Below are 26990 nucleotides of genomic sequence, written 5' to 3'. Positions count from 1 at the left end.
TGGCATCTTTGAGAGGGGGGCGGGTTTAAAATGCGAATTTTCTGCAGCCTATTCAAATCGATCTCTATCAGGCTGTTTAGTTGCTAAAACAAAATCGATTCGACTGCCGTTTTATTAAGCTTATTAAAATTAGCGCTGGATAATTTAATTGTTGGAGTAAAATTAAAATCACCTTCAAATGCTGTCAACGCCGATAACGGGACGGATCTCACGTAGGGGACAAGGCAAGGTATGCCATTTATTTTTTCATATAAACTTGCTTCTTAGGATGCCTTTAATCAAAATTTCAAGTTGCGAAAATGTCATTATGTAAATATACGAACCGGCAGTATTTTTCCTGCCGATATGGGGTTTAAATTCACTGTAACCGCAACATTCCAAACCAGCGCGTTCCACAAAATCCCACTCGCAAGATGATTTAAATGGCCATTAATTTACAGGAATTAAACACTAAATTCCTTCCATTTGGCAATTCATGACAATGAGATTTAAAAATCATGTTATATTGTGAATTCTTGTGTGAATGTTATTTGGACACTTAGGCTTTTTAAAAATGGTAACCTTTTCATAAGAAATGGATAGATGTTTAGATCTAGTAATTGAATTTTGTAATTAGCTACAATTGGGTAACTAACTAATTATATGCTTTAATTTCAGGTCATCCAAGTTAGAGTGTTTCATATTTGTTTCAGAATGCTTGATCACAGCTTTTGTGTTAAGTCAATGGAAAAGCAATAGCTATTGCACCGATGTTCTATGTTTCTATACCCAGGAATGGAGGAGGTGGATTTTTTTTTATCCAAATATGGAAAAACGCAACATCCAATAAACATATTAATAAACATGCAGGCACGTCGTTGATCTCTGCTCTTTGTAAATGTCTTAAAAGGGGAGTGACCAAACACGATACTGAAAGCAAGTGCAGCATACCTGACGACAGACCATTTCCCGCCCGGTGCGTATTCACTCTATGTATATCGGAGTGTGTAAACGCAGAAAGGGAACATCTTGGACATGATCTATCTGGTATCTATCGCTGCGGCATTCCTTTGCATTTATCTGGTGAAGTTAGTCCTGAGGAGAGACCCCGAACCGCTGAACGGCCACTACGCCGTCCCGGGTCGCTTTTACACGCTGAAGAAACTGTTGTTTCTGTGCCTTTACCATTGTCGCCTGCTCCGAGCCAGGAGCCATGCAACCTCGTCGGCTGACCAGGAGCGACGGAAGATGGGACTGGGAAGTCTCAAAGTGGACATCCCGAAGGAGAAGATCGTTGGTGGAGGACTTGCTAAAAGTTCTCGGTCGTCTGATGAAGAAATGGAAAGCGTTCAGGAGTTAATAAAGGATCCCAATGTAAGTTCCGCCGCGCAAGTTCCCGGGATCGCACACGGCGTTTGGGTAAAAATCATCTGGATCAATTTAGTATAACATCAACCTCATAGGTAGGCGATGTTGTAGGGGTCGGGACCCTTCTTCAAACTCGGCATGTCGCTAAGACATGTCGTCCAGGGACGCTGTCAGACCCGCTGAGACCCGCTTTGTGTTTTGCTCAGAATCCCAGCATCTCCGGTTACTTGGACGTACAAGGAACTACATATGCTTTGTATTTTGCTCAAGATTACAGGAATCGCTGGTGTACACAAAAGCGCCAGAGTAACTTAGTGAATCGGGCAGCATCTCCGGAGAACATGGATAGGTGACGTTCCAGGCTGGGTCTGAAGAAAGGTGCAGCGAACCGGCCGCTATCCGTGTTCTCCGGAGATGCTGCCCGACCCTCTGAATTACTCCAGCATCTTGCGTGTTTTATATGCAATTCCTTTTAAGAATAAGGGGCAAGCCATTTAGAACGGAGATGAGGAAATACTTTTCACACAGAGTTGTGAGTCTGTGGAATTCTCTGTCTCGGAGGGCGGTGGTGGCCTGTTCTTTGGATACGAGGTAGGGCTCTTAAAGATAAACGAGTCAGGTGATATGGGGAGACGGCAGGAATGGGGTACTGATTGGGGATGATCAGCCATGATCACATTGAATCGCGGTGGTGGTGGTGCTGCCTCCAAGGGCCGAATGGCCTACTCCTGCACCTATGGTCTATTGTCTATTGTTTCTCTAGACCATCCCATTCAATATTGCCCACAGCGTGATTTACATGTTTTAGTTGACTTTGTGAATTGTGTCTGCTGTGGTAGTTGTTGTCACAGATCTATACGAATCAGGACCTTAGGCCCAACTTGGTCTTCAGATTGTTGAAGATGGGTCTCGACCCAAAACGTTATACTTTCTTTCTCTCCTGAGATGCTGACTGATCCGCTGAGTTACTCCCGCACTTAGTGCCTATCTTCGGTACCTACTCGCAATTGCAATTCCTTTCTACACACTGTTCATGCGACAGTTCTGAAGATTGCTGCTGCTGTATCAGTAAAGATCTTAGCCCCAGGAATCTGACAGCATCAGTCTGGAGAAAATGTTAGACAGTGGGTGTGTGCATGTTGCGGCAAATTACTCACCTCCCGATATAAGAAGATTTACTTATGAAGTGCAAGTCAGTACTGTGATAAAATTCCCACCACCAGTCAAGATGTTTGGGGCCCAAGGATAAGACATGGAAACAGAATTAGGTAATTTGGCCCATCAGGCTGCACCATCGTGAGATCATGGTTGTCCTATATTTTCCTCTCAACCCCATTCTCCTTCCTTCTCCTCCTAACCTTTGATGCCCATACAATCAAGAACCTACCAATCTTTGCTTTAATAATATGCAGCCCATGCATATAAACGAGTGTTTGGGAAATCAACAGCTTGAATGGCCTGATGGTCTGCATCTCAGGGTACTTAAGGAAATGGCTCTCGAAATTGTGAATGCATTAGTGATAATTTTCCAATGTCCTATAGACTCAGGATCAGTTCCTGTGTGTTGGAGGGTCGCTAATGTTATCCCACTTTTTAAGAAAGGCGGGAGAGAGAAAACAGGGAATTATAGACCAGTTAACCTGACATCGGTGGTGGGAAGATGCTGGAGTCAATTATAAAAGATGAAATAGCCACACATTTGGATAGCAGTAACAGGATCGGTCCGAGTCAGCATGGATTTAACGAAGGGGAAATCATGCTTGACTAACCTTCTGTAACTTTTTGAGGATGTAACTAGGAAAATGGACAAGGGAGAGCCAGTGGATGTAGTGTACCTAGACTTTCAGAAAGCATTTGATAAGCTCCCACATATAACATATAACCATATAACAATTACAGCACGGAAACAGGCCATCTCGGCCCTACAAGTCCATGCCGAACAACTTTTTTCCCTTAGTCCCACCTGCCTGCACTCATACCATAACCCTCCATTCCCTTCTCATCCATATGCCTATCCAATTTATTTTTAAATGATACCAACGAACCTGCCTCCACCACTTCCACTGGAAGCTCATTCCACACCGCTACCACTCTCTGTGTAAAGAAGTTCCCCTTCATGTTACCCCTAAACTTCTGTCCCTTAATTCTGAAGTCATGTCCTCTTGTTTGAATCTTCCCTATTCTCAAAGGGAAAAGCTGATCCACATCGACTCTGTCTATCCCTCTCATCATTTTAAAGACCTCTATCAAGTCCCCCCTTAACCTTCTGCGCTCCAGAGAATAAAGGCCTTTCTCTGTAACTTAGTTGTTTAAACCCAGGCAACATTCTAGTAAATCTCCTCTGTACTCTCTCTATTTTGTTGACATCCTTCCTATAATTGGGCGACCAAAATTGTGCACCATACTCCAGATTTGGTCTCACCAATGCCTTGTACAATTTTAACATTACATCCCAGCTTCTATACTCAATGCTCTGATTTATAAAGGCTAGCATACCAAAAGCTTTCTTTACCACCCTATCTATATGAGATTCCACCTTCAAGGAACTATGCACAGTTATTCCCAGATCCCTCTGTTCAACTGTATTCTTCAATTCCCTACCATTGACCATGTACGTCCTATTTTGATTTTGGCCTGCCGAGGTGTAGCACCTCACATTTATCAGCATTAAACTCCATCTGCCATCTTTCAGCCCATTCTTCCAAATGGCCTAAATCACTCTGTAGACTTTGGAAATCCTCTTCATTATCCACAACACCCCCTATCTTGGTATCATCTGCATACTTACTAATCCAATTTACCACACCTTCATCCAGATCATTGATGTACATGACAAACAACAAAGGACCCAACACCGATCCCTGAGGCACCCCACTAGTCACCTGCCTCCAACCCGACAAACAACCATCCACCATTACCCTCTGGCTTCTCCCATTCAGCCACTGTTGAATCCATCTTGCTATCTTAATCTCCACATAGGAGATTAGTGGGCAAAATTAGGGCACATGATATTGGGGGTAGAGTGCTGACATGGATAGAAAATTGGTTGGCAGACAGGAAACAAAGAGTAGGGATTAACGGGTCCCTTTCAGAATGGCAGTCCGTGACAAGTGGGGTACCGCAAGTCTCGGTGCTGGGACCGTAGCTATTTACAATATACATCAATGAATCGGATGAAGGGATTCAAAGTAACATTAGAAAATTTGCAGATGTCACAAAGCTGAATGGCAGTGTGAACTGTGAGGAGGATGCTATGAGAATGCGGGGTGACTTGGACAGGTTGGGGGAGTGGGCAGATGAAGTTTAATGTGGATAAATGTGAGGTTATCCACTTTGGTAGCAAAAACAGGAAGGCAGATTACTATCTAAATGGTGTCAAGTTGGGAAAGGGGGAAGTACAATGGGATCTGGGGGTCCTTGTTCATCAATCTATGAAAGTAAGCATGCAGGTACAGCAGGCAGTGAAGAAAGCGAATGACATGGTGGCCTTCATAATGAGAGGAGTCGAGTATAGGAGCAAAGAGGTCCTTCTGCAGTTGTACAGGGCCCTAGTGAGACCACACCTGGAGTATTTTGTGCTGTTTTGGTGTCCAAATTTGAGGAAGGACATCCTTGCTATTGAGGGAGTGTGGCGCATGTTTCCAAGGTTAATTCCCGGGATGGTGGGACTGTCATATACGGAGCGGCTGGGCTTGTACACTCTGGAGTTTAGAAGGATGAGAGGATATCTTATTGAAACATATAAGATTGTTAAGGGTTTGGACATGCTAGAGGCAGGAAACATGTTCCTGATGTTGTGGGAGTCCAGAACCAGGGGCCACAGTTTAAGAATAAGGGGTAAGCCATTTAGAACAGAGACAAGGAAACACTTTTTCTCACAGAGAGTTGAGAAGGTGGAGGCTGGTTCTCTGGATACTTTCAAGAGAGAGCTAGATAGGGATCTTAAAGATAGCGGAGTCAGGCGATATGGGGAGAAGGCAGGAACGAGATACTGATTGGGGATGATCAGCCATGATCACATTGAATGGCGGTGCTGGCTCGAAGGTATTTGTTTTTATCTTTGGTGTAAATGCAGTTCTCTATCTGCAGTTCCTTCTTACACATCTGCGGTTTTTTTCCTACACAAATTATACTGAACCTCTGTATTCTGACCGACAAACCTTCTCTTGCATTTGCGAAGTGTAAAGCCTGCAATGTAGCAGTGCCTTCGTAACCTAAGTACTCAAGTTGTTTAAAACTCTGTGGAACAATGAACTGATTAATTGTCACTTTGTATGTTAGTTCAGGCATACATCCCCTACCAGCAATGACAATCATCCAACCCATTAGAGTGAGTCGTCTAGCCTATTTAGCCAGCACCTATAGGCCTAATATCTCCACCCTTTAAAAGGAGAATGTTATCAGACACATTGGAGCACCATCTGCTCCAAATGCTGCAAAGTAAACCCACAAGTAATTTGCAAGTGAAAAAAAGGCAAAATTCTTCTTCTCTTTCAATTAACCAAATCATAATCCTACATCAATAGCAATAATATCATCATGCACACGTGTACATCACTCAGCATAGAACATAGAACAGTACAACACAGGAGCAGGGCTCTGTTGTAGACTAAACTCTCCTGCCTACTCGTGATCCATATCCCTCTATTCCCGGCAAATCCATGTTTAGTTTAGTTTATTTTCATGCCTACTAAGGTACAGTGGAAAGCTTTTTTGTTGCATGCTATCTAGTGAGCGGAAAGACTATATATGATTACAATCAAACCATTCACAGTGTACAGATACAGGATAAAAGGAATAATGTTTAGTGCCAGATAAAGTCCAGTAAAGTCCAATTAAAGATAATCCAAGGGTTTCCACAGAGGTAGATGGCAGGTCAGGACCACTCTCTAGTTAGTGATAAGATGAGCCATCTGAATGCCTCTTAAATGCACCAATCTTATCTGATTCCGCCATTACCTCTGGACAAATATTCCAGACACTATCTACTGTACTCTGTGTAAAAAAAACTTGCCCCTCACAGCTCTTTTAAACGTTCCTTATCTGCCCTCAATGACCTCTAGTCTTTGATATTTCCCCTCTTGCAAAAAGGTTCTGACTGTCCATCATATCAATTACTCTCATAGCTTTATTTACTTCTGTAAAGGCCGCTCCTCAAACTATGATGCTCCAGAGAAACATAAAAACATAGAAACTAGGTGCAGGAGTAGGCCATTCAGCCCTTCGAGCCCGCACCGCCATTCAATATGATCATGGCTGATCATCCAACTCAGTATCAACTCAGCCTTCTCTCCATACCCCCTGATCCTTTTAGCCACAAGGACCACATCTAACTCCCTCTTAAATATAGCCAATGAACTGGCCTCAACTACCTTCTATGGCAGAGAATTCCAGAGATTCACCACTCTCTGTGTGAAAAATGTTTTCCTCATCTCGGTCCTAAAAGATTTCCCCATTATCCTTAAACTATGACCCCTTGTTCTGGACTTCCCCAACATCGGGAACAATCTTCCTGCATCTTGCCTGTCCAACCCCTTAAGAATTTTGTAAGTTTGTCTAACCTCTCTTTAGAGCTAGTATCTTCTAAACCATGCGGCATTCTGACAAGCCCCTCCAAAGTTTCTGACAAGCACTCTCCAAAGTTTCAACATCCATCCTGTAATGGGATGACCAGAAATGCACTTAAAACGTTGCTACCTCTGGGATCCATGCGTATGGATCCCAAGATCCGTGTGTATATCAATGCTCCATATCGGAGTCTGATGTATATAACACTGTATCCTTTGGTAGCCTTTCTTACTGTCCATAACATCTAATGTGATGGCATCTGTAAATTTCCTGATCAAACAATCTACATTGATGTCCAAGTCATTTTCACATATAACAGAAGTTCCAGCACAAGACGCTAAGATCTAAGGGGGACCTGTTATGGTGGGGGGGAGGGTCACTGAGATCTAAAGGTGACCCGGTGGGGCATAGAGATCGAAGGGGGGCCTCAGCAGGAGCAGGGCTGGTTCTCCACTGCAAGGATCTATAGACTGTTCGATGGACTTTTTGTAACCTTGTTGGCACCAGAAATGTGGCGACTCTTTGTTTACTGCCTAGTTGAGGTCTGCTGTATGATTTTACTGGATTGTATGCAAAAACAAAGAATTTCACAATACCTTGGTGCATGTGACAATAAAGTATAATTGAAGATCGCTGATCCATGCAAAACACCACTGGTCCCAGACTTCCTGCTAGAATAACACTCTTCCACCACTACCCAGTGTTTTCTATGGGTAAGTCAGTTCTGAACCCATTATACCAAGTCCCTGTGTATCCCCTGCACATTAATCTTATGGATTAGCCTACTTAATCAAATGCCCTATTAAGATGCTTGTGGACAATATCCACTGCTCTCATCAATCAAGCATGCTAAGGTTTTGGAGAAATTATGGGATTGGAATCACAGAATGATTACATTCAACAAAGAAGCCAAAAATAATCTTTATGTTCAAAATTGGAAATCTTAGAGGTGTAACTGGTTTTGGTCTTGGTTTATAAACTGTCCAAATGCTTCATGCTTCTGTTGATAGAGATGAATGTGGAAAGAGACCTCCACGGTTTGCATTTCCTGTGCCTATTTTTTATGAATAAAGAATATATATTTAAAAAGGAAAGTGACCATTTTCCTTTTCAATACTGCCTCAGCTCCGTGTACGAATGAAGCAATAAGCAAGTTTGGTATTCCGACTGCGCATACCCTGGTCATGGGTCACTCGCTATAAACACTCTCGGTGGCTGTGCTGCTGCATGGGTGCAGGCCTACGTTTCGTCCGTGGTCAGGGTTGGGCCCGTGTCTCCGGCGCTGCAGAGCTGCTGCTGGGTCATCTCTGTCCCCTCCCGAGTGTCCCGTTTCTGTCCGGGGGCAGCTTGGGATGTCCGGGATGGCCCTGGCTGGCGGGAGTCGGACGGGACTGGCGGCCCAGGCTTACAGCCAGCATGGGGGGGAGGAGGCGCTGGCTCCAGCTCGGCTCTGACTGTCTCGCCGGGTTGACCGGCGCACCTGGTCTGGAGGGACACCAGCCCGTTGCAGTGGAGTTGGCACTTCTTCTCCGCTCTGGCTGTGGGCCTGGACTGCCGCTGCGCTGGGCTGGTGTCCCGTCGGTCCAGGGCTTTCGGTTGGCACCGCGGGACAGGCAGAGTTGAGCTGGGATTAGCGCTTCTTTTCCCCGCTGGCTGATGGCCTTTACCGCCGCTCCCGTCTGAGTGCCGTCAGTCCAGAGTCGCCCCGGACGTTGCCAGATGCCCCCGGACAGGAGTGGGGCACTCGGGAGGGGACGGGTGGTGGTGGTTCAGCAGCGCTTGTGGCGCCGGAGACCCAGGTTCGATCCTGGCTGCGGATGAGACGCAGGTCTGTGTGCATACGGCGGCACGTTTGCCGAGAATGTTTATCGCGAGTGACCTTTGACAAATTCCATGATTTTTAGCATGTTTCAAGTTCAAGTTCAAGTGAGTTTATTGTCATGTGTCCCTGTATAGGACAATGAAATTCTTGCTTTGCTTAAGCACACAGAAAATGGTAGGCATTTACTACAAAACAGATAAATGTGTCCATATACCCTGATCTAAATATATACACACATGAATAAATAAACTGGTAAAGTGCAAATAACAGAAAGTGGTTATTAATAATCAGAGTTTTGTCCGAGCCAGGTTTAATAGCCTGATGGCTGAGGGGAAGTAGCTATTCCTGAACCTGGTTGTTGCAGTCTTCAGGCTCCTGTACCTTCTACCTGAAGGTAGCAGGGAGATGAGTGTGTGGCCAGGATGGTGTGGGTCTTTGATGATACTGCCAGCCTTTTTGAGGCAGCGACTGCGATAAATCCCCTCGATGGAAGGAAGGTCAGAGCTGATGATGGACTGGGCAGTGTTTACTACTTTTTGTAGTCTTTTCCTCTCCAGGGCGCTCAAATTGCTGAACCAAGCCACGATGCAACCGGTCAGCATGCTCTCGACCGAACTCGCTTATTGGAACCCTCCCAAAAAAACATCACCACCATTTTCCCATGAGCCTAGAAATGTATTCATTTACTTATTACATATTGAGCTCTATTTTAAATGGACTGCAGGGATCTTGTGCACTTGGAAACTTGGTTCGTGGCCCCATTTCCGATTTGCGAACTGTTTGGGTTCTGACCAGAAGTGTCACCCATCCTTTTTCTCCAGAGATGCTGCTGGACCCATTGAGTTGCTCCAGCGCTTTGGGTCTCTCATAGGAATAGAACCCCGACATAACTTGTGGATGACCCAATGTTTTATGATAAAACTCCAATAAAACCCCGTTACAGGAAAAACTTCTTTGCTTCACCAATTTGTAAAAAGCACTCAAGTAATGCCTGCTATTTTCCCCCACTCTACATATCTTCCACATCCAGTGATATAGTGAGGCCTCAGATTCAGTGCATGTGCTGGCAATGTTCTGATAAGGAACGCTAATAGGCGTGGCTTCATCCGGCCGAATGTTCTTGGAAGAGTTATTCTTCGGAGCAGAAGCGATATCTCGTTCTCCAGTCCCTAAAATAAAATTGAGCTACAGTGCAGGAGCATCTTCAGATAATGTTATGAAATGAAATACAACATATGTTTTATTGGAACATAAATAATAAAGTTTCCAATATTCAGTTCTTGCTGAAACCTTAGACTAGAAATGTTACAACATTTTGAGATAAAAAAAATCAAGTCTGCAATTTATCCCATCAGATAAAGCATAAAAAGAAGTTTAATTTGACAGCTAATTCACTTTCATATTTTCAGTATTAAAAAAGTTATGGCCATTTTCATACTCGTAAAGTGGCATCTTGTTCCCTATTGCTTTTCCATTGACTTAACACAAATGCTGTGATCGAGGTCAATCAAAAGCCCATAACTTTCTTAAAAATTAAGAGAACTGAAAGAAATTTTCAATTATTATAGATTGAAGCATTCTGAAACAAATATGAAACAATCTTAATTGGATGACCTGAAATTAAAGCATATAATTAGTTAGTTACCTAATTGTAGTTAATTATAAAATTCAATTACTAGATCTAAACATCTATCAATTTCTTAAGAAAAGATTAACATTTTTAAATAGCCTAAGTGTCCAAATAACATTCACACAAGAATTCACAATATAACATGATGAATTTTAAATCTCATTGTCAAGAATTTATAGGCCAAATGGAAGGAATTTAATGTTTAATTCCCGTAAATGAATGACCATTTAAATAGTAAGATTAAACGAGAACTTACCAGTTTGAAGTTTGATCTGTATTTTATGAGGAGTTACGATGAGGGATTACGTGAAGAAGCCCGCTCAGGGCGCAGGCGCGGCATGCTTCCAAGCAGCGGTGTGGAATCACAGACAGACACGTATTTGAAGTAACATAGTAAAGAATAAAGAGACATCAATTATCAGTTTGATCCATGTAATGAGGGTGGGAGCGGAGGGCACGTAATCCCTCATCGTAACTCCTCATAAAATACAGATCAAACTTCAAACTGGTAAGTTCTCGTTTAATCTTACTATTTTACTTCGGAGTCACGTGAGTGACTTCGTGAAGATTTCAAAGCTCTGTGATTTCAAACCGTGTAACAGTTTTACTCACTCACTACCGAAAGCTCTTGAGGAAGGAAGTGTTATTGTAATCAACCAATGAATCTGTTTTGAAAACAAAACGGTATTTATTAACAACAACAAAAACAAAATAGCTCCCCCGGGCTTTAAATTAAATATTTGCAGTTTCTAAAATTCTTGCTGCAAATACATCAGGTTTCACCAACGGCTTGTGATAAAATGTTCGGAATGTGGATTCCCTTGACCATCCTGCTTTGTTGAGGATAATGTCAATAGGCACATCCATCCTTGCTGCCGATGATGTGGATGCTGCCCTGGTGGAATGAGATTTATATACATTAATGTCTATCCCAGCAGCTTCCAATACCTGTTTTAACCATCTTGAAATGGTCTGGCTCGTTACCCTGCCATGTGGTTTTTTGTGGCTGACCCATAAGGCTCTCTCACTTCCTCGGATATTATGGGTTGTGTCAATGTAAATTTTTATGTGGGTCACCACACACAATCGTGGCTCTGGTGGGTAAGCCCGGAATGCCACTAGCGTGTTGGATGTTCCTGGCCTGGATTGCTTTATCAGACCTTGTATTGTGAAGGTTATCTGATCTGACGTTGTTTCCATGCTGTCCAGTCGAAGTTTATGTAATGACTGGACCCTCTGAGCAGATACTAGAGCCATCAGCATGAGCGTTTTTAATGTCAATTGCTCTAAACTGAGAGATCTTGCTGGTGGTCTGTCCCGAAGGTATGCGAGCACAATACTGACATCCCAAATTTGAGTATATCTAGGCTTGGGGGGCTTGCTGTTAAATATGCCCCTCATTAGTTTGACCACCAGCGGATGGGACCCCATGGGCTGATGTCCTGCAGGTTTGAGGTAGTTGGAGAGTGCACTACGTGCCGTGTTGATGGCACTGTAGCTCATATCTTCACGATGATGTAAATCGGCCAGGAACTCTAGAACATTCGCTACTGTGGCTGTTTCGTAAGCAGTCCCCGTTTCCTGGCAGTACCTCTCCCATTTCCTGATGTTGGTTAGGTACTGCCTCTTTGTAGATGTTCTCAGGGATGCTGACATGGTGGTGATGGTTTGTTGCGATAATCCCAGGTCCAGATAAGGTCGGTCTAGAATCTGCAACCCAGGAGATTCATGTCTTGATGGCATGGGTGGCTGATGCCTGACACTGGGTGAGTCAGTAACCCTGGATGACTGGGGAACACCATTGGTGCTTCCACCACCATGTCATGGAGTATTGGGAACCATGGCTGTGTAGGCCAGTCGGGCACTACCAAAATTCCAGATGCTGAATCCATCTGGATTTTTCGAAGTACCCGACTGATGAGGCAGAAGGGAGGAAAGGCATAGAAAACAAACTTTCCCCAATCCAGCGTGAATGCATCTACCGCTGCTGCCTCCGGATCTGGTTCCCACGCGACATAGATAGGTAGTTGGTGATTCAGTCTTGATGCAAATAAATCTATATCTGGCTTCCCATATTGCTTTACAATTTTAGCGAATGTTTTAGGATTTAACATCCATTCGATGTTGTCATTGAATTTGCGTGACCTGGTGTCCGCCACTGTATTTAGCTTACCTGGTAGATAGGTAGCTGAAAGCCAAATATGTCTTTCGACACACCATTGCCAAATCGTATTGACCAATTTGTCGCATGATAAAGATTTTATGCCGCCCATATGGTTAATGTAAGCCACCACCGTAGTATTATCTATTTGTAATCTAACATGCAAGTGATGCATATTGGATACATATGCTTTTAAACCATAAAAGGCGCCCAACATTTCCAAAGAATTAATGCCCAGTGTAGATAGTAATGATGATTCTAAATTAGTCCATCTACCACCTGTGCTGGATATGGAGTTAGTTGCTCCCCAGCCTTGAGCACTAGCATCTGTTTGGAGTACTAAAGTAGCATTAGTAATAACAATAGGACTATAACTGTGCCAAATATTTTGTATCCACCACTGTAGCTCTGATATTGCTTCAGGGGGTAAACTCATGACTCGGTCATAATGACCTTTATGTTGTTTTAGTGCCTTTATCTTTGCTCTTTGTAAATTTTGATAGTGCAAAGGTCCAAATTGGATAGCTGGAAATGCTGCTACCATTTTGCCAATTACTGCTGCCACTTGTCGAATAGTTGGTTTTTTTGTTTATCTTTAAGTTATTACATGATTGTACTAATGCAATCATCTTTCCCCTTGGCAGGGTAATAGTCATTTGGACTGAGTTAATTGTGAAACCCAGGTAGTCCATAATTGTGGATGGATTTAACTTGGATTTATCTGGATGTAAGACAAAGCCTAGAGTCTCTAGGAGCTGTTTAGTAGCTGATACTGCTGCTACAGCCAATTCCATAGTTTTCCCAACTATGAGGATGTCGTCCAAATATGCCATGACTATATGGTTAAGTTTCCTTAACGTTGCCATGGCTGGTTTTAATATTTTTGTGAATAGTCTTGGAGCTGAAGTAAGCCCATTAGGCAGTGCTTTATACTGCCAAAGCTCCCCCATCCAGATAAATTTAAGATATCTGCTATAATCCTTATGTATAGGTACCAGATAGTAAGCATCTTTGAGATCAATGCTGGCCATATAGTATCCTTTGGAAATCAGTTGTCTAGCAGTTACAAATGTTTCCATTTTGAAATGTATATACTTAACAAATTCATTCAGGGATGTTAAGTCAATGATGATGCGACATCCACCATCCTTTTTACTTTTAGTAAATATGTTGGAAACAAATTCCAAGGGCTCATGACTAGTTTTTTCTATGACCCCTTTGTTTATAAGCCTCACCAGTTCAGCTTGTCCCTCCTGTTGTTCCTTATTGGAGAGCACAAATACCCTTTCGGGCCCGTGTTGAACTGGCGGTATTTTTGAGATAAATTCTATTTTATACCCTCGAATACTATTAAGTATATATTTATCATCAGTGATCCTTCCCCATGCTTCTTTGAACAAGTGTAACCTTCCACCCGTTAGTAAGTCACCCTTATTCTCGATATGCGGGTAGGAACCAGATCCACCTACCTCCATGGTTATTGGCGGGGTTGTGGTTTTTTCTTTCGCAATGTTCTTCCCTGTCGACGTGCTGGCGATGTTGGGGGGAGGCGCATTTTCCAGGGGGTCCGCGGCGGGCCCTGACCTAAAAAAGGTCTCTGGGGATAGTGCGGCCCCAAGCTTTGACCAGTCGCATATTCGGGACGCCGACTGGTAGATACAGTGGTGTGCTGCCGCCTGGGTGTAATTAAAGGCTTTGGTATGTTTGTCACTGGTACTGCCCTCATGAGGCTAAAGGTCTTGGATGCCTCCTCCATATCCTTTAGTTGTTTATTCAGGTCCTTCCCGAATAACAATGAGTCGGACTCGACTGATGGTGTTTTGCATAATCCTGCAAACTTTGGATTGAGGGCAGGCCTGATGTTCTCTCTGCGCAGATTATTTAACTCATATTGAGTTGTGCACATTAGTGCAAGTACATCTTGTTGGTGTGTGGTCATCTCCTCCGTCTGGACACACCGCGCATAGGCTGTAATTGCCGACGTGAGGAGGCGAAGTATGCGCTGAAGTTTGACTTCCTGTGCCCGAATTGGTCCCCCCACATTCCCCCAGATTTGAGGATTGAGACTCTTTACTTTGAGAGCCTCACAATTGTCCGGGGCTGTGTGCTCCTCCAGCACTTGGGCGAGCACCTTCTCCTGAAGTGGTTTATTGGAGAGATGGTTAATGCTGGCAGCCATCCTTGGCTCCAGCGGTGCTCCAACCCGTGGGGTAGCGACAAATCGGCTTACAACACCCAGCAGCTGTTCTTCCTGCACACCCTGCTCTCTTTCGACTCCTTCCGCCTGCCCCATATTCAGACCAGCCCTGCCCTGGTCACCGATGCTAACCTCCAATTCCTGGTCCGAGGTCGCAAAGGGAGGTGCCGGGCTCGACACCATGGAGGAGGCGCCTGTCCTGTCTGTCCGAGAGCGCTGCTGCTCTCGGTAGACCATCCCCTCCAATAGCTGCTGGATGCAGCTTAGGCGGCTGTCTCTCCCCCAGCTTTGGGGTGGACATTTCCCCCTCCGACGAGTCGGAATCGACCGGCCGGTTTGTCTTCCGGGTGGCTTTCCCAGCCCGCCGTGTAGGCTCTGGCGTGACTGGGACCGGCTCGGTCTGGGGAATTTCAAACCGCTGTTCAAGCGGTAGTACCGCCGGTTGCTGCCCCGCTGGAATCGACTCCTCCGGTGGAGTTAAAGCACGGGCAGGTCTATGAGCGAGTTTTCTGCGTTGGGACATGTTTCCTAACAAAGAACCAACACCAACTCCCTCCGGTTTCCCAACGCACCGTTCACTTACCTGATGGTGCGTTTTAAAGTGCAGCTGGAGAGCCTGACTCCAGCTGCCGCCGCTGTTGCACTTGCTGGGCGTAATGCCGCGCCTGCGCCCTGAGCGGGCTTCTTCACGAAGTCACTCACGTGACTCCGAAGTAAAATCATCTTGTGAGTGGTTTTTTGTGGAACACGATCGATTGGAACGTTGCGGTTGCAGTGAATTTTAACCCCATATTGGCATTAAAAACACAGCCAGCTCGTATGGGGCCAAAATCACATTTTCGGCAATGAAATTTGGATTAAAGTCATCCTAAGAACCAAGTTTATATGTAAACTTATCTTATGTTTTGTCCCCTACATGAGATCCGTCCCGTTGTTGGCATTGACGGCGTTAGAAGTAGCTTTTTTATTTTACTCCAGCGATTAAATTGTCCCATTATTTTTTTTTAAACTTCCCGAAAACGGAAGTTGGAATGATTTTTCTGCATCAGGTAGCAGCCCGAGAAAATATATCTCGGACAGGCAGGAGAAAACTACATTTTTTAATCCCGGCCCCCCCCCCCCCCCCCCTCCTCAAAAGACTTCAAAGTCGCGCACACGGCCAGTGCCAGAACTGCAGTGCCACTGAAGATAAGTATTGTTACATACCTACTTAGACTCCTCCCAAGGATTAGTGACTCTTCCTGAAGCAGATGTTATACAATGTTTCGGGTTCCCAAAAAGGATGGTTAAATTCAGTTATGTTTGCAGATTTGCAATCTTTTTAATCATTGGTTAAGATCGGATGTTAATAAATGTAGTTTATTTCTGCTGAGTTTCTCTAACCCAGATTGAAAGGATAATATTAAAATAACTATTATTCAATGTAATTAGTTGTTTTCAACCTTAATTGTTGCAACTGAGGAAATGTGGGAATGGCTGCCAAATTATCGCTCTGCTTGAGTTAATGTAAACCAGCAACGCTGTAATCTGAGTATAACCGGAAAGCATTTTCAAACTGATCATGCTTGGATTGCTAAACCCAGCAGCGGGGGGGAAAAGCTATCCTTGAATCTGGTGGTACACACAAGCTTTCAATCCATTTTCCAACGGGAGAGGGGAAAGGAGAGAGGGGGTGACAGTGGTTGTTGATTATATTAGCAGCTTTCCTGAGGCAGCGTAAAGTGTAGATGGAGTCAATGGGGGAGCCCAGTTTGTGTGATTGACTTGGGATTGTCTAGAACTCTGCAATTTCTTGTAGACATCTGTCACTTGCTGTGCAAGCTGAGATGCCTCATGATAGAGTGCTTTCCATGGTGAAGAAATAGGTAAGAGTCATTGGAGACAAGCTGAATTTCCTTATTCTTTTAAGGAGTCATTGGTGTGCTTTCTTGATCGTAGTGTCGATGTGGTTGAACCAGGTCAAATTGTTGGTGATATTTAACCCTATGAACTTGATGCTCGTGTCACTTCTGTACCATTGATGCCGACTGAAGTGTGTACTCCAGACCACTTCCTGAAGTAGATGACTAGTTCCTTCATTTTGCTGACATTGAGGGAGGGTTTGTTGCTTTGGCCCCATGCTGCTCAGCTCTCCATCTCCTCCCTTAAGTATAATAACTTAAACCTAACTCAACACAATTTTGTAAGTAGGTGGATTATTTTTAAAGTATTTACATTGCATGGTTTAGGTTTGCCTCCTAGAGTTTGTTTTCCAGACCATATGAAGAGCTATGAATAGCATCTGGGAAGATGTTTCCCTCTGTGGGTATGTACTGACACGTGATTTTTAGCCACCAGCTCAAGCATGCTATTTTTACTATATATTTCACTATATTTTCATAACAGTGTCCTGTTTAGACCAAAAGGATAAAGCAAGGATAAAGGACAAAAGGTGTAAACAATCTATTGGGAGGTAAAGTTTCATAAGAATTAAATGTGAAATATGCACAAAATTATGGATTAACTTTATCTGCAGCTTTACTTCAATGTCAGGGGACATATGCAATTATAACAATACAGTTTTTCAGTAACTTCATATGTGTCTGAAGTATAAACGATAAAATAGACAAAAGACAATAGATGCTGGAGTAGGCCATTCGGCCCTTCGAGCCAGCACCGTCATTCAATATGATCATGGCTGATCATCCCCAATCAGTACCCTGTTCATGCCTTCTCCCCATATCCCCTGACTCCGCTATCTTTAAGAATCCTATCTAGCTCTCTCTTGAAAGTATCCAGAGAACCGGCCTCTACCGCCCTCTGAGGCAGAGAATTCCACAGACTCAAAACTCTCTGTGAGAAAAAATGTTTCCTCGTCTCCATTCTAAATGGCTTACCCATTATTGAGAAGATGGGAACCAGGAGCACAGAGCAGTTGGTATGAAACATATAACAGTTGTCACTTTGAAGGTGTCACTTTGAAAAATATTTTTTCTGAAGACTCTGTCTTTCAGTATTAGATTTACACAAATTACACAAAAATATCACCTTTATTATAAATGACACAAACTACTGAGCTGCGAGGAGATTAAAGAATAATGGATGGAACTTTTCATTAAACACTATGGAAAGAAAATTCATGATGACCAATAACTGTTGGCAGCCCTTCAATGGTTCTATGTACTTTATTGTCATGTACATCTAAGTGTAATTAAATTATTATTTTTTGCATACTGCTATCCTTATCCTTATATAACTATAAAACTCAGATCTTGGATGTGTGTGTGTATTTATTTGTTTGTTTATGTGTTTTCACATCTTCTTGAAAAAACGACACGCGAACGGGAAATGTTTTACATATTCTGGTCGAGATTTACCCCCTTGAGTCCAAAATTGGCTTATCTGAAAATTTTATTTCTTGAGTTATTAATAAAAATGTTCACAAATCTGATCAAACTTTGAAATCAAAACGCCTGTTTTTCGCTGATGACGTGACAATGGATCTGCCTGCCTGCCGTCTGCTCGCGCTGCGACTGCGCCCGCTGCGACTGACGTCACCTCCCATCCCTCCCTCCTCCCCCCGTTGTTCAAAAGTCACACTGTCGACTGAACACCAAAGATCATAGTTGAAGACTGCGTAGTCCCAACCCGCACCTCTTTGGTCTACGCTCGCTTGCCCACCCGCCGATCAAAGATCATAGCTGAAGACTGCGTCGGCTCAACCGGCGCTCCTTTGGTCGACACGTGCTCGCACCTCGGCTCGGGTCTCTCCCCCTCCCCTCTCTCCCCCACCCTCTCTCTCCCCCCTTCTCTCCCCGCTCTCTCTCCCCCCCTCCTCTCAGTGCCTCTGTGTCACTCTCCGTGTCCCTCTGTCTAGCGTCTAGCCTTCAAATCACAGGAGGCAATTCTAAACAGTGTAAAAATATCTAGGTTTAAGAGATTTACTTGTTTACTAAATTATGTTGTGTTAGGTGGAAACGTATGCAAATTATTGCACATTTTTTCTCTTTACATCTTATCAAGGACGATCATTGCACTGTATGTCAGCATCACCTTGTTTCAAAGTTTTTACTTTACTGGGGTAACAGATCTTTATCCACTTTTATATTTTTGAAGGCTATCGACTCTGTTTACTTTATGGGATTCACGCAAACGGATGAAACCTTCGTCATTGTCCGTGTTTGCCGGAAACAAAATGGCTTGTGTGAAATGTGGGTGCTGCTTCGTGTTGATGGAATTGGATGTTTCCAGGTATGTTTTGCTGGCTTGGGATACGCGCAACTGTTGAAATAAATAATTTACTTATTTTTCCCCAAGTATTCTATCATTCTACAAAATCAGCTGCACTCATTTCATTTTAAACCAGAAGATCAATATGCCATTAAGTACAAGACTGTGAAACCTACCATCGTGGCAGTCAGGAAGGGGTTAATACAATGATACGCCCCCCTTGAGTGATTTTGTTGATGTAGATATACAGACCACTGGAATGTCATCAAGTCTGCAATGAATCATTTTATTTGCAACCAGAACCAGCTCTGCAATTTGGCAACTGAGAACTCCTGAGGGTCAAGTCAAGTCAAGTCAAGTTTATTTGTCACATACACATACGAGATGTGCAGTGAAATGAAAGTGGCAAAGCACGCGGACTTTTGTGCAAAAGACAAACAACCAAACAAACTATAAACACAATCATAACACACATATTCTTTTACATTATAAATAATGGAAGGAAAAACGTTCAGTAGAGTTAGTCCCTGGTGAGATAGGGAGTTAACAAATAAGTCCAAGCTCTTGATGTTGATTGTGAAGGAGGAGATGTGACTGAGATTTGGATCGTACCGTCACACTGCCTCACAGCTCCAATGAATTGTCTCGATCTAGACCTCGGGTGATCTCATGTTGATGTCACATAATATCTCAGTAATCATGTCAATTTTCCTCTGTGATTCAGCCCTCACCCTGCTCCCCTCAATATTATAAAGATATGCTGGTAGATTAATTGCTTTCTGTAAATTATCCATTAGGCCGGCTAAATGGCAAAGGGATCAAAGGGGAGTTGGAAAGAGTTATGTACATAGCTCCAGGAAAATAAGTATGGGACTGTGGGATTACTTTGCCAGGAGCCAGAATAAACTTGATGGGTTAAATATACTCCATCTTTAGACTTTAGAGATGCAGCCTGCAAACAGGCCCACTGAGTCCACACCAACTACCTCGTACACTAGCACTATTCTACACACTAGGGACAACTTACAATTTTACTGAAGCCAATTAACCCACAAACCTGCACATCTTTGGAGTGTGGGAGGAAACCGGAGCTCCTGGTGAAAACACATGCAGTCACAGGGAAAACATGCATATTCCCGTAACACCCGTAGTCAGGATTGAACCCGGATCCCTGGCGCTGTAAGGCAACAACTCTACCACTGCGCCTCTGCGAGATTTGATGGGTTAAGAACAAAGATAATGTCTAACAATATAACATAGAACATTACAGTACAGATACAGGCCCTTCAGCCCACAATGCCCACACTGAATATTATGCCAAGCTAACCTAATCTATGCCTGCATGTGATCCACACCCCTCCATTCTTTGCATATCCATTTGCCTCTGCCAGGCTCACTCTCAAGCCGGGTTATGTAATTTATAGATGCAGACAATGCTACCAAAGGTAAGGTTTGTTTCCCATCCGTAATTGTCATTAAACCAACTGGCTTCCACTACGAAGGACAATAAAGAATCAAATTGAGTCTACAGTCACAGATAGAGCAATCCTATTCTGAACAGTGGTTCTGCATCCTAAAATACCTTGCGAATATTGTTTTCCTGTCAGTTGCCTTGGCTTTAGTTTTACTTTTAGCTATGCTGTTATATTTTATTTAATTAATTTAGTTTACATTCCCTCAGTGCGTGGTCGGATTCAAACTCATGTTCTCTGGGAGTGCAGAAGCCTAACAACTACTATGGTGGCATGCACTGGCTGATGCCTTGCTCAGTCATATCTTAACCTGATGTGAAATACAACCAAGGGAGATAGAAAAAAAAAACCTTGATAACATTTCACTTTAATAGCACTCTTAATTATGTTGTAAATTCCATGAAACTGATGTATTGCATGCAATTAATCTGGTTATAATATATATTGGGAACACCATATTTCTAATTGATTCGTGCAATTATGAGACACCCATGTTTGATATACAAAGTGTGTTCATTGTTTATAGAGTATGTTGAGAGTTTGCATTCCCAGGATGTCATTATGGTGAACGCAGGTGACTGGGGCTGTAACATCACCATTTCTCCTGAGGAATAGAAAGCTCTGCCGACATCTAATGAAGAAATTCTGTGAGAGATTTGCTCCAGAATTTGGAAAATTAAATATTGTCTGTGCAGCTCAGAATGAGTTCAGAAAATGATGTTCTATGATGAGAGCAAATTTGTCGAGTTAGGGACACGATTGAAATCAAGTCAAGTAGAGTTTATGCACAAGTACGGTTAGGTTCTGTTACAATGAAAATCTTGCTTGCAACAGCCCGACAGGCATATTGAGTCAGGCAACACACAAAAATATAAATCATATACATAAATTACACATACATTCGGTAAAAAGAATGAGACTGCAAAAAAATAAGATATTAATGCAATACACAACTACAAATGTTAGTCCATGGTAGTACAAGAAGTGGCCATTATTATTCTGCTGCAGACATAGTGTTAAGCCCCTGTCCCACTTAGGAAACCTGAACGGAAACCTCTGGAGACTTGGCACCCCACCCAAGGTTTCCGTGCGGTTCCCAGAGGTTTTTGTCAGTCTCCCTATCTGCTTCCACTATCTGCAACCTCCTGCAACCACCTGCAACCTCCGGGGACTGCACGGAAACTTTGGGTGGGGCGCAAAGTCTCCAGAGGTTTCCGTTCAGGTTTCCTAAGTGGGACAGGGGCATTTTAGGGTTATGCAGGGCAGTTCAAAAACTCGATGGTTAGAAGAAAGTAGCACCCAGGTGGAGTGGGACTTTAGGTTTCGGTACCTTCAGCTTGAAGATAACAGTGATAAGATGGCATAGCCAGGTTGTTAGAGATCTTTGATGATAGATAGTCTTTTCTCGCTGCCCTGTACTCTGCAGGGTTCACTGTCTAAGGATCATGGAGTTAAAGGAGGGGATGCTACTCCCTTTCCTAATGCTATTCCCTTTGTTGCTATGCCAATTTGGAGTTATTTCAAAAGAAATTGTACCTATAATGAACGATGCATCAATTTATTTTATGGTTTTCAATAAATCCTTATTCCATATTTGGAGTACCACCATTCAGAATGGTGGCTGAATTATTTACCAGGTGTGAAGTTATTGCTCTCAATATACTGGCAAAATGCTTCTTTCAGCATCCCGTCCATCCAGAAACAAACTATTCCTTGGACAATACGAACACATGGAGTGGAGGTGGTTTAAAATTGGAATGTCTGGAGCCATATCGGAGATGGAGAATATTTTTCAATGGACTTCTAAGGTTAGTATTAAAGATACAATTGATGCAGATGTGACCTTTTCTATCATAAACATCATGTTGATAACAGTAAACAACGTGACACTCAATCCAATGCAGAGCTGAACCAAAACTTATCATGCATGAGAAAGATTGCATACTTTAAGTAGTCTTGAAAGCTCAAAAGCCAATTACTTTTGCTTTACACTTTAGACTATAGAAATACAGCGAGGGAACAGGCCTTTCAGTCCACTGAGTCCGTGCCGACCAGCAATTATTACATACACTAGCACAGTCCTATACACTAGGGACAAGTTATAATTTACAGAAGCCAATTAACCTGCAAACCTTTATGTCTTTGGAATGTGGGAGGAAACTGGAGCACCCAGAGAAAATCCACGTGTTCACATGGAGAACGTCCATCTCCATCGTCAGATTGAACCCGGGTCTCTGGCACTTTAAGGCAACAACTCTACCAACACGCCACCATGCTGCCCCTCATGAGAGTCATGGGAAATGAAACAGGATAATTTAATGAGAGTAGGTATCTCAATACTTGGTGACATGGGAGGAACATGTTGTCTACCATCAATGTTTAGACATCTTTCTTAACAAAATATACACTGTAATTTGTCACAGAATGGTTGACAATTCAACTGTAAAAACACATACTATTGCACCACGGTGCAGAATAAATAATTCGGCCAGTGGCAGGATTCCTTTAAGTATGTCTGGTTGAAGGAATCTTTCAATTCGGTCAAAAGTCATTATGTAGTGTTAAAACTGATCATTGCTACAGTGTTGTTTGAAGATTGACCCTACATCCATATTATGCACTGATTTGCGTGACTCAACTGTTTGGAATAATGACCATTCATTTTTCATTTCTGAAGCTGTTTACATACTGTAAGTTCCATAGACATAGAAAATAGGTGCAAGAGTAGGCCATTCGGCCCTTCGAGCCTGCACCACCATTCAATATGATCATGGCCGATCATCCAACTCAGTATCCCATACCTGCCTTCTCTCCATACCCCCTGATCCCTTTAGCCACAAGGGCCACATCTAACTCCCTCTTAAATATAGCCAATGAACTGACCTCAACTATCTTCGGTGGCAGAGAATTCCACAGATTCACCACTCTGTGCAAAAAATGATTTTCTCATCTCGGTCCTAAAAGACTTCCCTCTTATCCTTAAACTGTGACCCCTTGTTCTGGACATCACGAACATCGGGAATAATCGTCCTGCACCTAGCCTGTCCAACCCCTTAAGAATTTTGTAAATTTCTATAAGATCCCCCCTCAATCTTCTAAATTCTAGCATGTACAAGCCGAGCCTATCCAGTCTAAGTTGTAGGAAGGAACTGCAGATGCTGGTTTAAGTCGAAGATAGACAAAAAATGCTTGAGTAACTCAGCGGGACTGGCAGCATCTCTGGATAGAAGGAATGTGTGCCGTTGCGGGTCAGGACCAGAAACGTCACGCATTCCTTCTATCCAGAGATGCTGCCTGCCCCGCTGAGTTACCACAGCATTTTGTGTCTATCTTCTACATACTGTAAGTAAGTAGCTCCCCCTTTTAATCTTGCATGTGCTGGTCGGTGCAGACTCGGTGGGCCAAAGGGCCTGTTTCCGCACTGTATCTCTAAACTAAACTAAACAAGGCTAGTGCATGAATCTCCGCTGTACATCTAAATAAAGGCACACTGATTTTTCATTGCCATTATATATACATCATGGATTCTTTGGGAGAATAGATCTTAGAGTAGATGACAGCAGGAATGTCCTTTCTCGTCTCAAATAGTCCCGGAATGAAACATATTACTAAGACAGCTAAAAAGCATAGGCTCCTTAAGAATTCCCTCTCTTAAACCTACTTATCGCACTTTATGCTTGTGTTTTATAGAAAGGGACCATACAGGGACAAATGGACAGAGGAAGAAGGCGAGCTCCTGCATGTCAAGATGGCTTTTATGTAAGTTTGGTAAATTAATAGACATTAATAACATGTACTTGAAACCACATGGTGAATAATGTAGTCAGGAGACGCTGGTTTACAAAAGAAGACACGAAGTGCTGGATGATCTCAACAGATCAGGCAACATCTCTGTAGGAAATGTTGCCAATTCATGCATTCCAAAGATGTTGTCTGACCTGCTGAGATACAAGTTCAAGTTCAAGTTGGTTTATTGTCATGTGTCCCTGTATAGGACAGTGAAATTCTTACTTTGCTTAAGCACACAGAAAATAGTAGGCATTTACTACAAAACAAATAAATGTGTCCATATACCATGATATAAATATTTACACACATGAATAAATAAACTGGTAAACTGCAAATAACAGAAAGTGGTTATTAATAATCAGAGTTTTGTCCGAGCCAGGTTTAATAGCCTGATGGCTGTGGGGAAGTAGCTATTCCTGAACCTGGTTGTTGCAGTCTTCAGACTCCTGTACCTTCTACCTGAAGGTAGCAGGGAGATGAGTGTGTGGCCAGGATGGTGTGGGTCTTTGATGATACTGCCAGCCTTTTTGAGGCAGCGACTGCGATAAATCCTCTCGATGGAAGGAAGGTCAGAGCCGATGATGAACTGGGCAGTGTTTACTACTTTTTGTAGTCTTTTCCTCTCCAGGGCGCTCAAATTGCTGAACCAAGCCACGATGCAACCGGTCAGTATGCTCTCGACTGTGCACCTGTAGAAGTTAGAGAGAGTCTTCCTTGACAATCCGACTCTCCGTAATCTTCTCAGGAAGTAGAGGCGCTGATGAGCTTTTTTGATAATTGCGTTAGTGTTCTCGGACCTGGAAAGATCTTCAGAGATGTGCACGCCCAGGAATTTGAAGTTCTTGACCCTTTCAACCATCGACCCGTTGATATAAATGGAGCTGTGGGTCCCCCTCCTACTCCTTTCAAAGTCTACAATCAGTTCCTTGGTTTTGCTGGTGTTGAGGGCCAGGTTATTGCGCTGGCACCATATGGACAGTTGCTCGATCTCTCTTCTATATGCTGACTCATCCCCATCTGTGATACGCCCCACAATAGTGGTGTCGTCATTGAACTTGATGATGGAGTTCGTACTGTGGTTCGCTACGCAGTCATGGGTATAGAGTTAGTACAGCAGAGGGCTGAGCACGCAGCCTTGAGGTGCTCCCGTGCTGATTGTTATCGAGGCTGACACATTTCCACCAATACGAACAGACTGTGGTCTGTGGATGAGGAAGTCGAGGATCCAGTTGCAGAGGGATGCGCAGAGACCCAGTTCTGCGAGTTTGGTAACCAGTTTGGAGGGGATAATTGTGTTAAATGCCTAGCTGTAATCAATGAATAACAGCCTGACATATGAGTTTTTGTTGTCCAAGTGGTCCTTGGTGGTTCAAGTGGTGCTTGATACTCAAGCACTTTGTGGGGTTTTTTTTAACCTGGTATGCAAAAACTGGGCATGATATCTTCAATTTACATCCTGAACTCGTTGAACAATTGTCAAAGAAGTCTGTGAGGTTTATGTGGTGGCTTTTTCATTTAGGCACTCAGTTTTAGAATCTGGGCATGACTACGCTTGAACCCAGGGTGTGACTTGGTTATCTACCTCATGGTCATGCATTTCTTCTATCGGCTAGGCCAGGGCAGCAATGAATTATTTAGCCTTCTGCACAATTCTGCAGTTTTATGCTAATCATAATTTTAAAAACATAAAAACTAGAAGATAATAACTCAATTTGCTATAGTGGGATGGTGAACTAGCTTGGTAATTTAATCACTGTGCAACTTCTGTACCGTGTAGGGAATCCTAATCCATAAAGCCCAAGTTTAGATTTTTGATTTTCCTGTAGATGCATGCTGAATTAATTTATTATACATCAAAACCAAGCTGTTGTTGAAAATGTAACACCTATGTGGATGAGGGATGGAAAAGGGCCATTTCTTGCTGCAGTCGGCTTCTGAATGAAAACGGTTACATTAGCACTTTGAGAAAAGAAGTGCCAAGGGTTTGCAATTTGAGAGTATATTTTGCAACCCTCTCTGGAGCTGCCTAAGAATCTCCCAGTCAGTGGAGTAGTTTTGGAGTGAAGTAACTGGCTGCATAGGACATGATGCACAGTCTTACCCTGTCTGAGATTATTAGATCCTCTCCCCCCAAACTAAGAATGGATTGCAAAAGGCAATGCAAACCAGTAAGGTCATGGACTTCAGAATCATTTTAATGCATCCAAAGCGTCTTTGAATGCTGCCTATAAACTACCACAAAGCGGATACAACACCACCACCACCCACCCCCCCCCCCCCCCCCCCCCCCCCCCACCTGTGTTCACCTAGTACTTGCCACGCTTTGTCCTGCCTCTCCTCTCTCTCAGCTTTATCATCCCCCCCTCCACAACCACAATTAGTCTGAAGTATGGTTCTGACCCAAAACGTCACCTATTCATGTTCTCCAGGGAGACCGCCTGACCTATTAAGTCAACCCAGCACTTTGTGTCCTTTCTTGGATGTGACTGTAGTTGTCATGATTAGTCACTTTATGGATGACACCAAATTTGATGGTGAGGTAGATATTGAAGAAGGTTGCCCAAGGTTGCAGCAATATCTAAATCAACTGGGAAAGCGGCCAAAATCATTTAACTCAAACAAGTGGCAGGTGATGCATTTTGCTAAATTAAACCAGGCCAGGGCTTACACAGTAAATGAAAGAGCTCTAGGAAGTGCCGTAGAACAGAGTCTTATGTGTATCAGTATATAGTTCCCTGAAAGTGACAATACAGATAGTAGAGGTCATTAGGCCCACTTGCCTTCATCAGTCAGGC

General features: G+C 43.3%; 1 protein-coding gene across 1 annotated transcript in view; it reads left to right on the top strand.

Moving 5' to 3' along the window:
* The first annotated feature begins 913 nt into the window (after positions 1-913).
* Positions 914-26990, top strand: part of LOC129705363 (putative phosphoenolpyruvate synthase) — a 124169-nt gene continuing 98092 nt past the window's right edge. The window contains exons 1-4 of the mRNA XM_055648909.1: positions 914-1353; positions 18821-18955; positions 22090-22214; positions 24097-24165. Coding sequence (XP_055504884.1) covers positions 1015-1353; positions 18821-18955; positions 22090-22214; positions 24097-24165 — 668 coding nt within the window. The 5' untranslated portion in view covers positions 914-1014. The remainder of the gene's footprint in view (positions 1354-18820; positions 18956-22089; positions 22215-24096; positions 24166-26990) is intronic.

This window comes from Leucoraja erinacea, chromosome 17 (genome assembly GCF_028641065.1).
Source record: "Leucoraja erinacea ecotype New England chromosome 17, Leri_hhj_1, whole genome shotgun sequence".
In the NCBI taxonomy this organism is placed as follows: Eukaryota; Metazoa; Chordata; class Chondrichthyes; order Rajiformes; family Rajidae; genus Leucoraja; species Leucoraja erinaceus.
The sequence above is the reverse complement of the archived record's forward strand: the minus strand, read 5'-3'. Positions and strand labels throughout refer to the sequence as shown.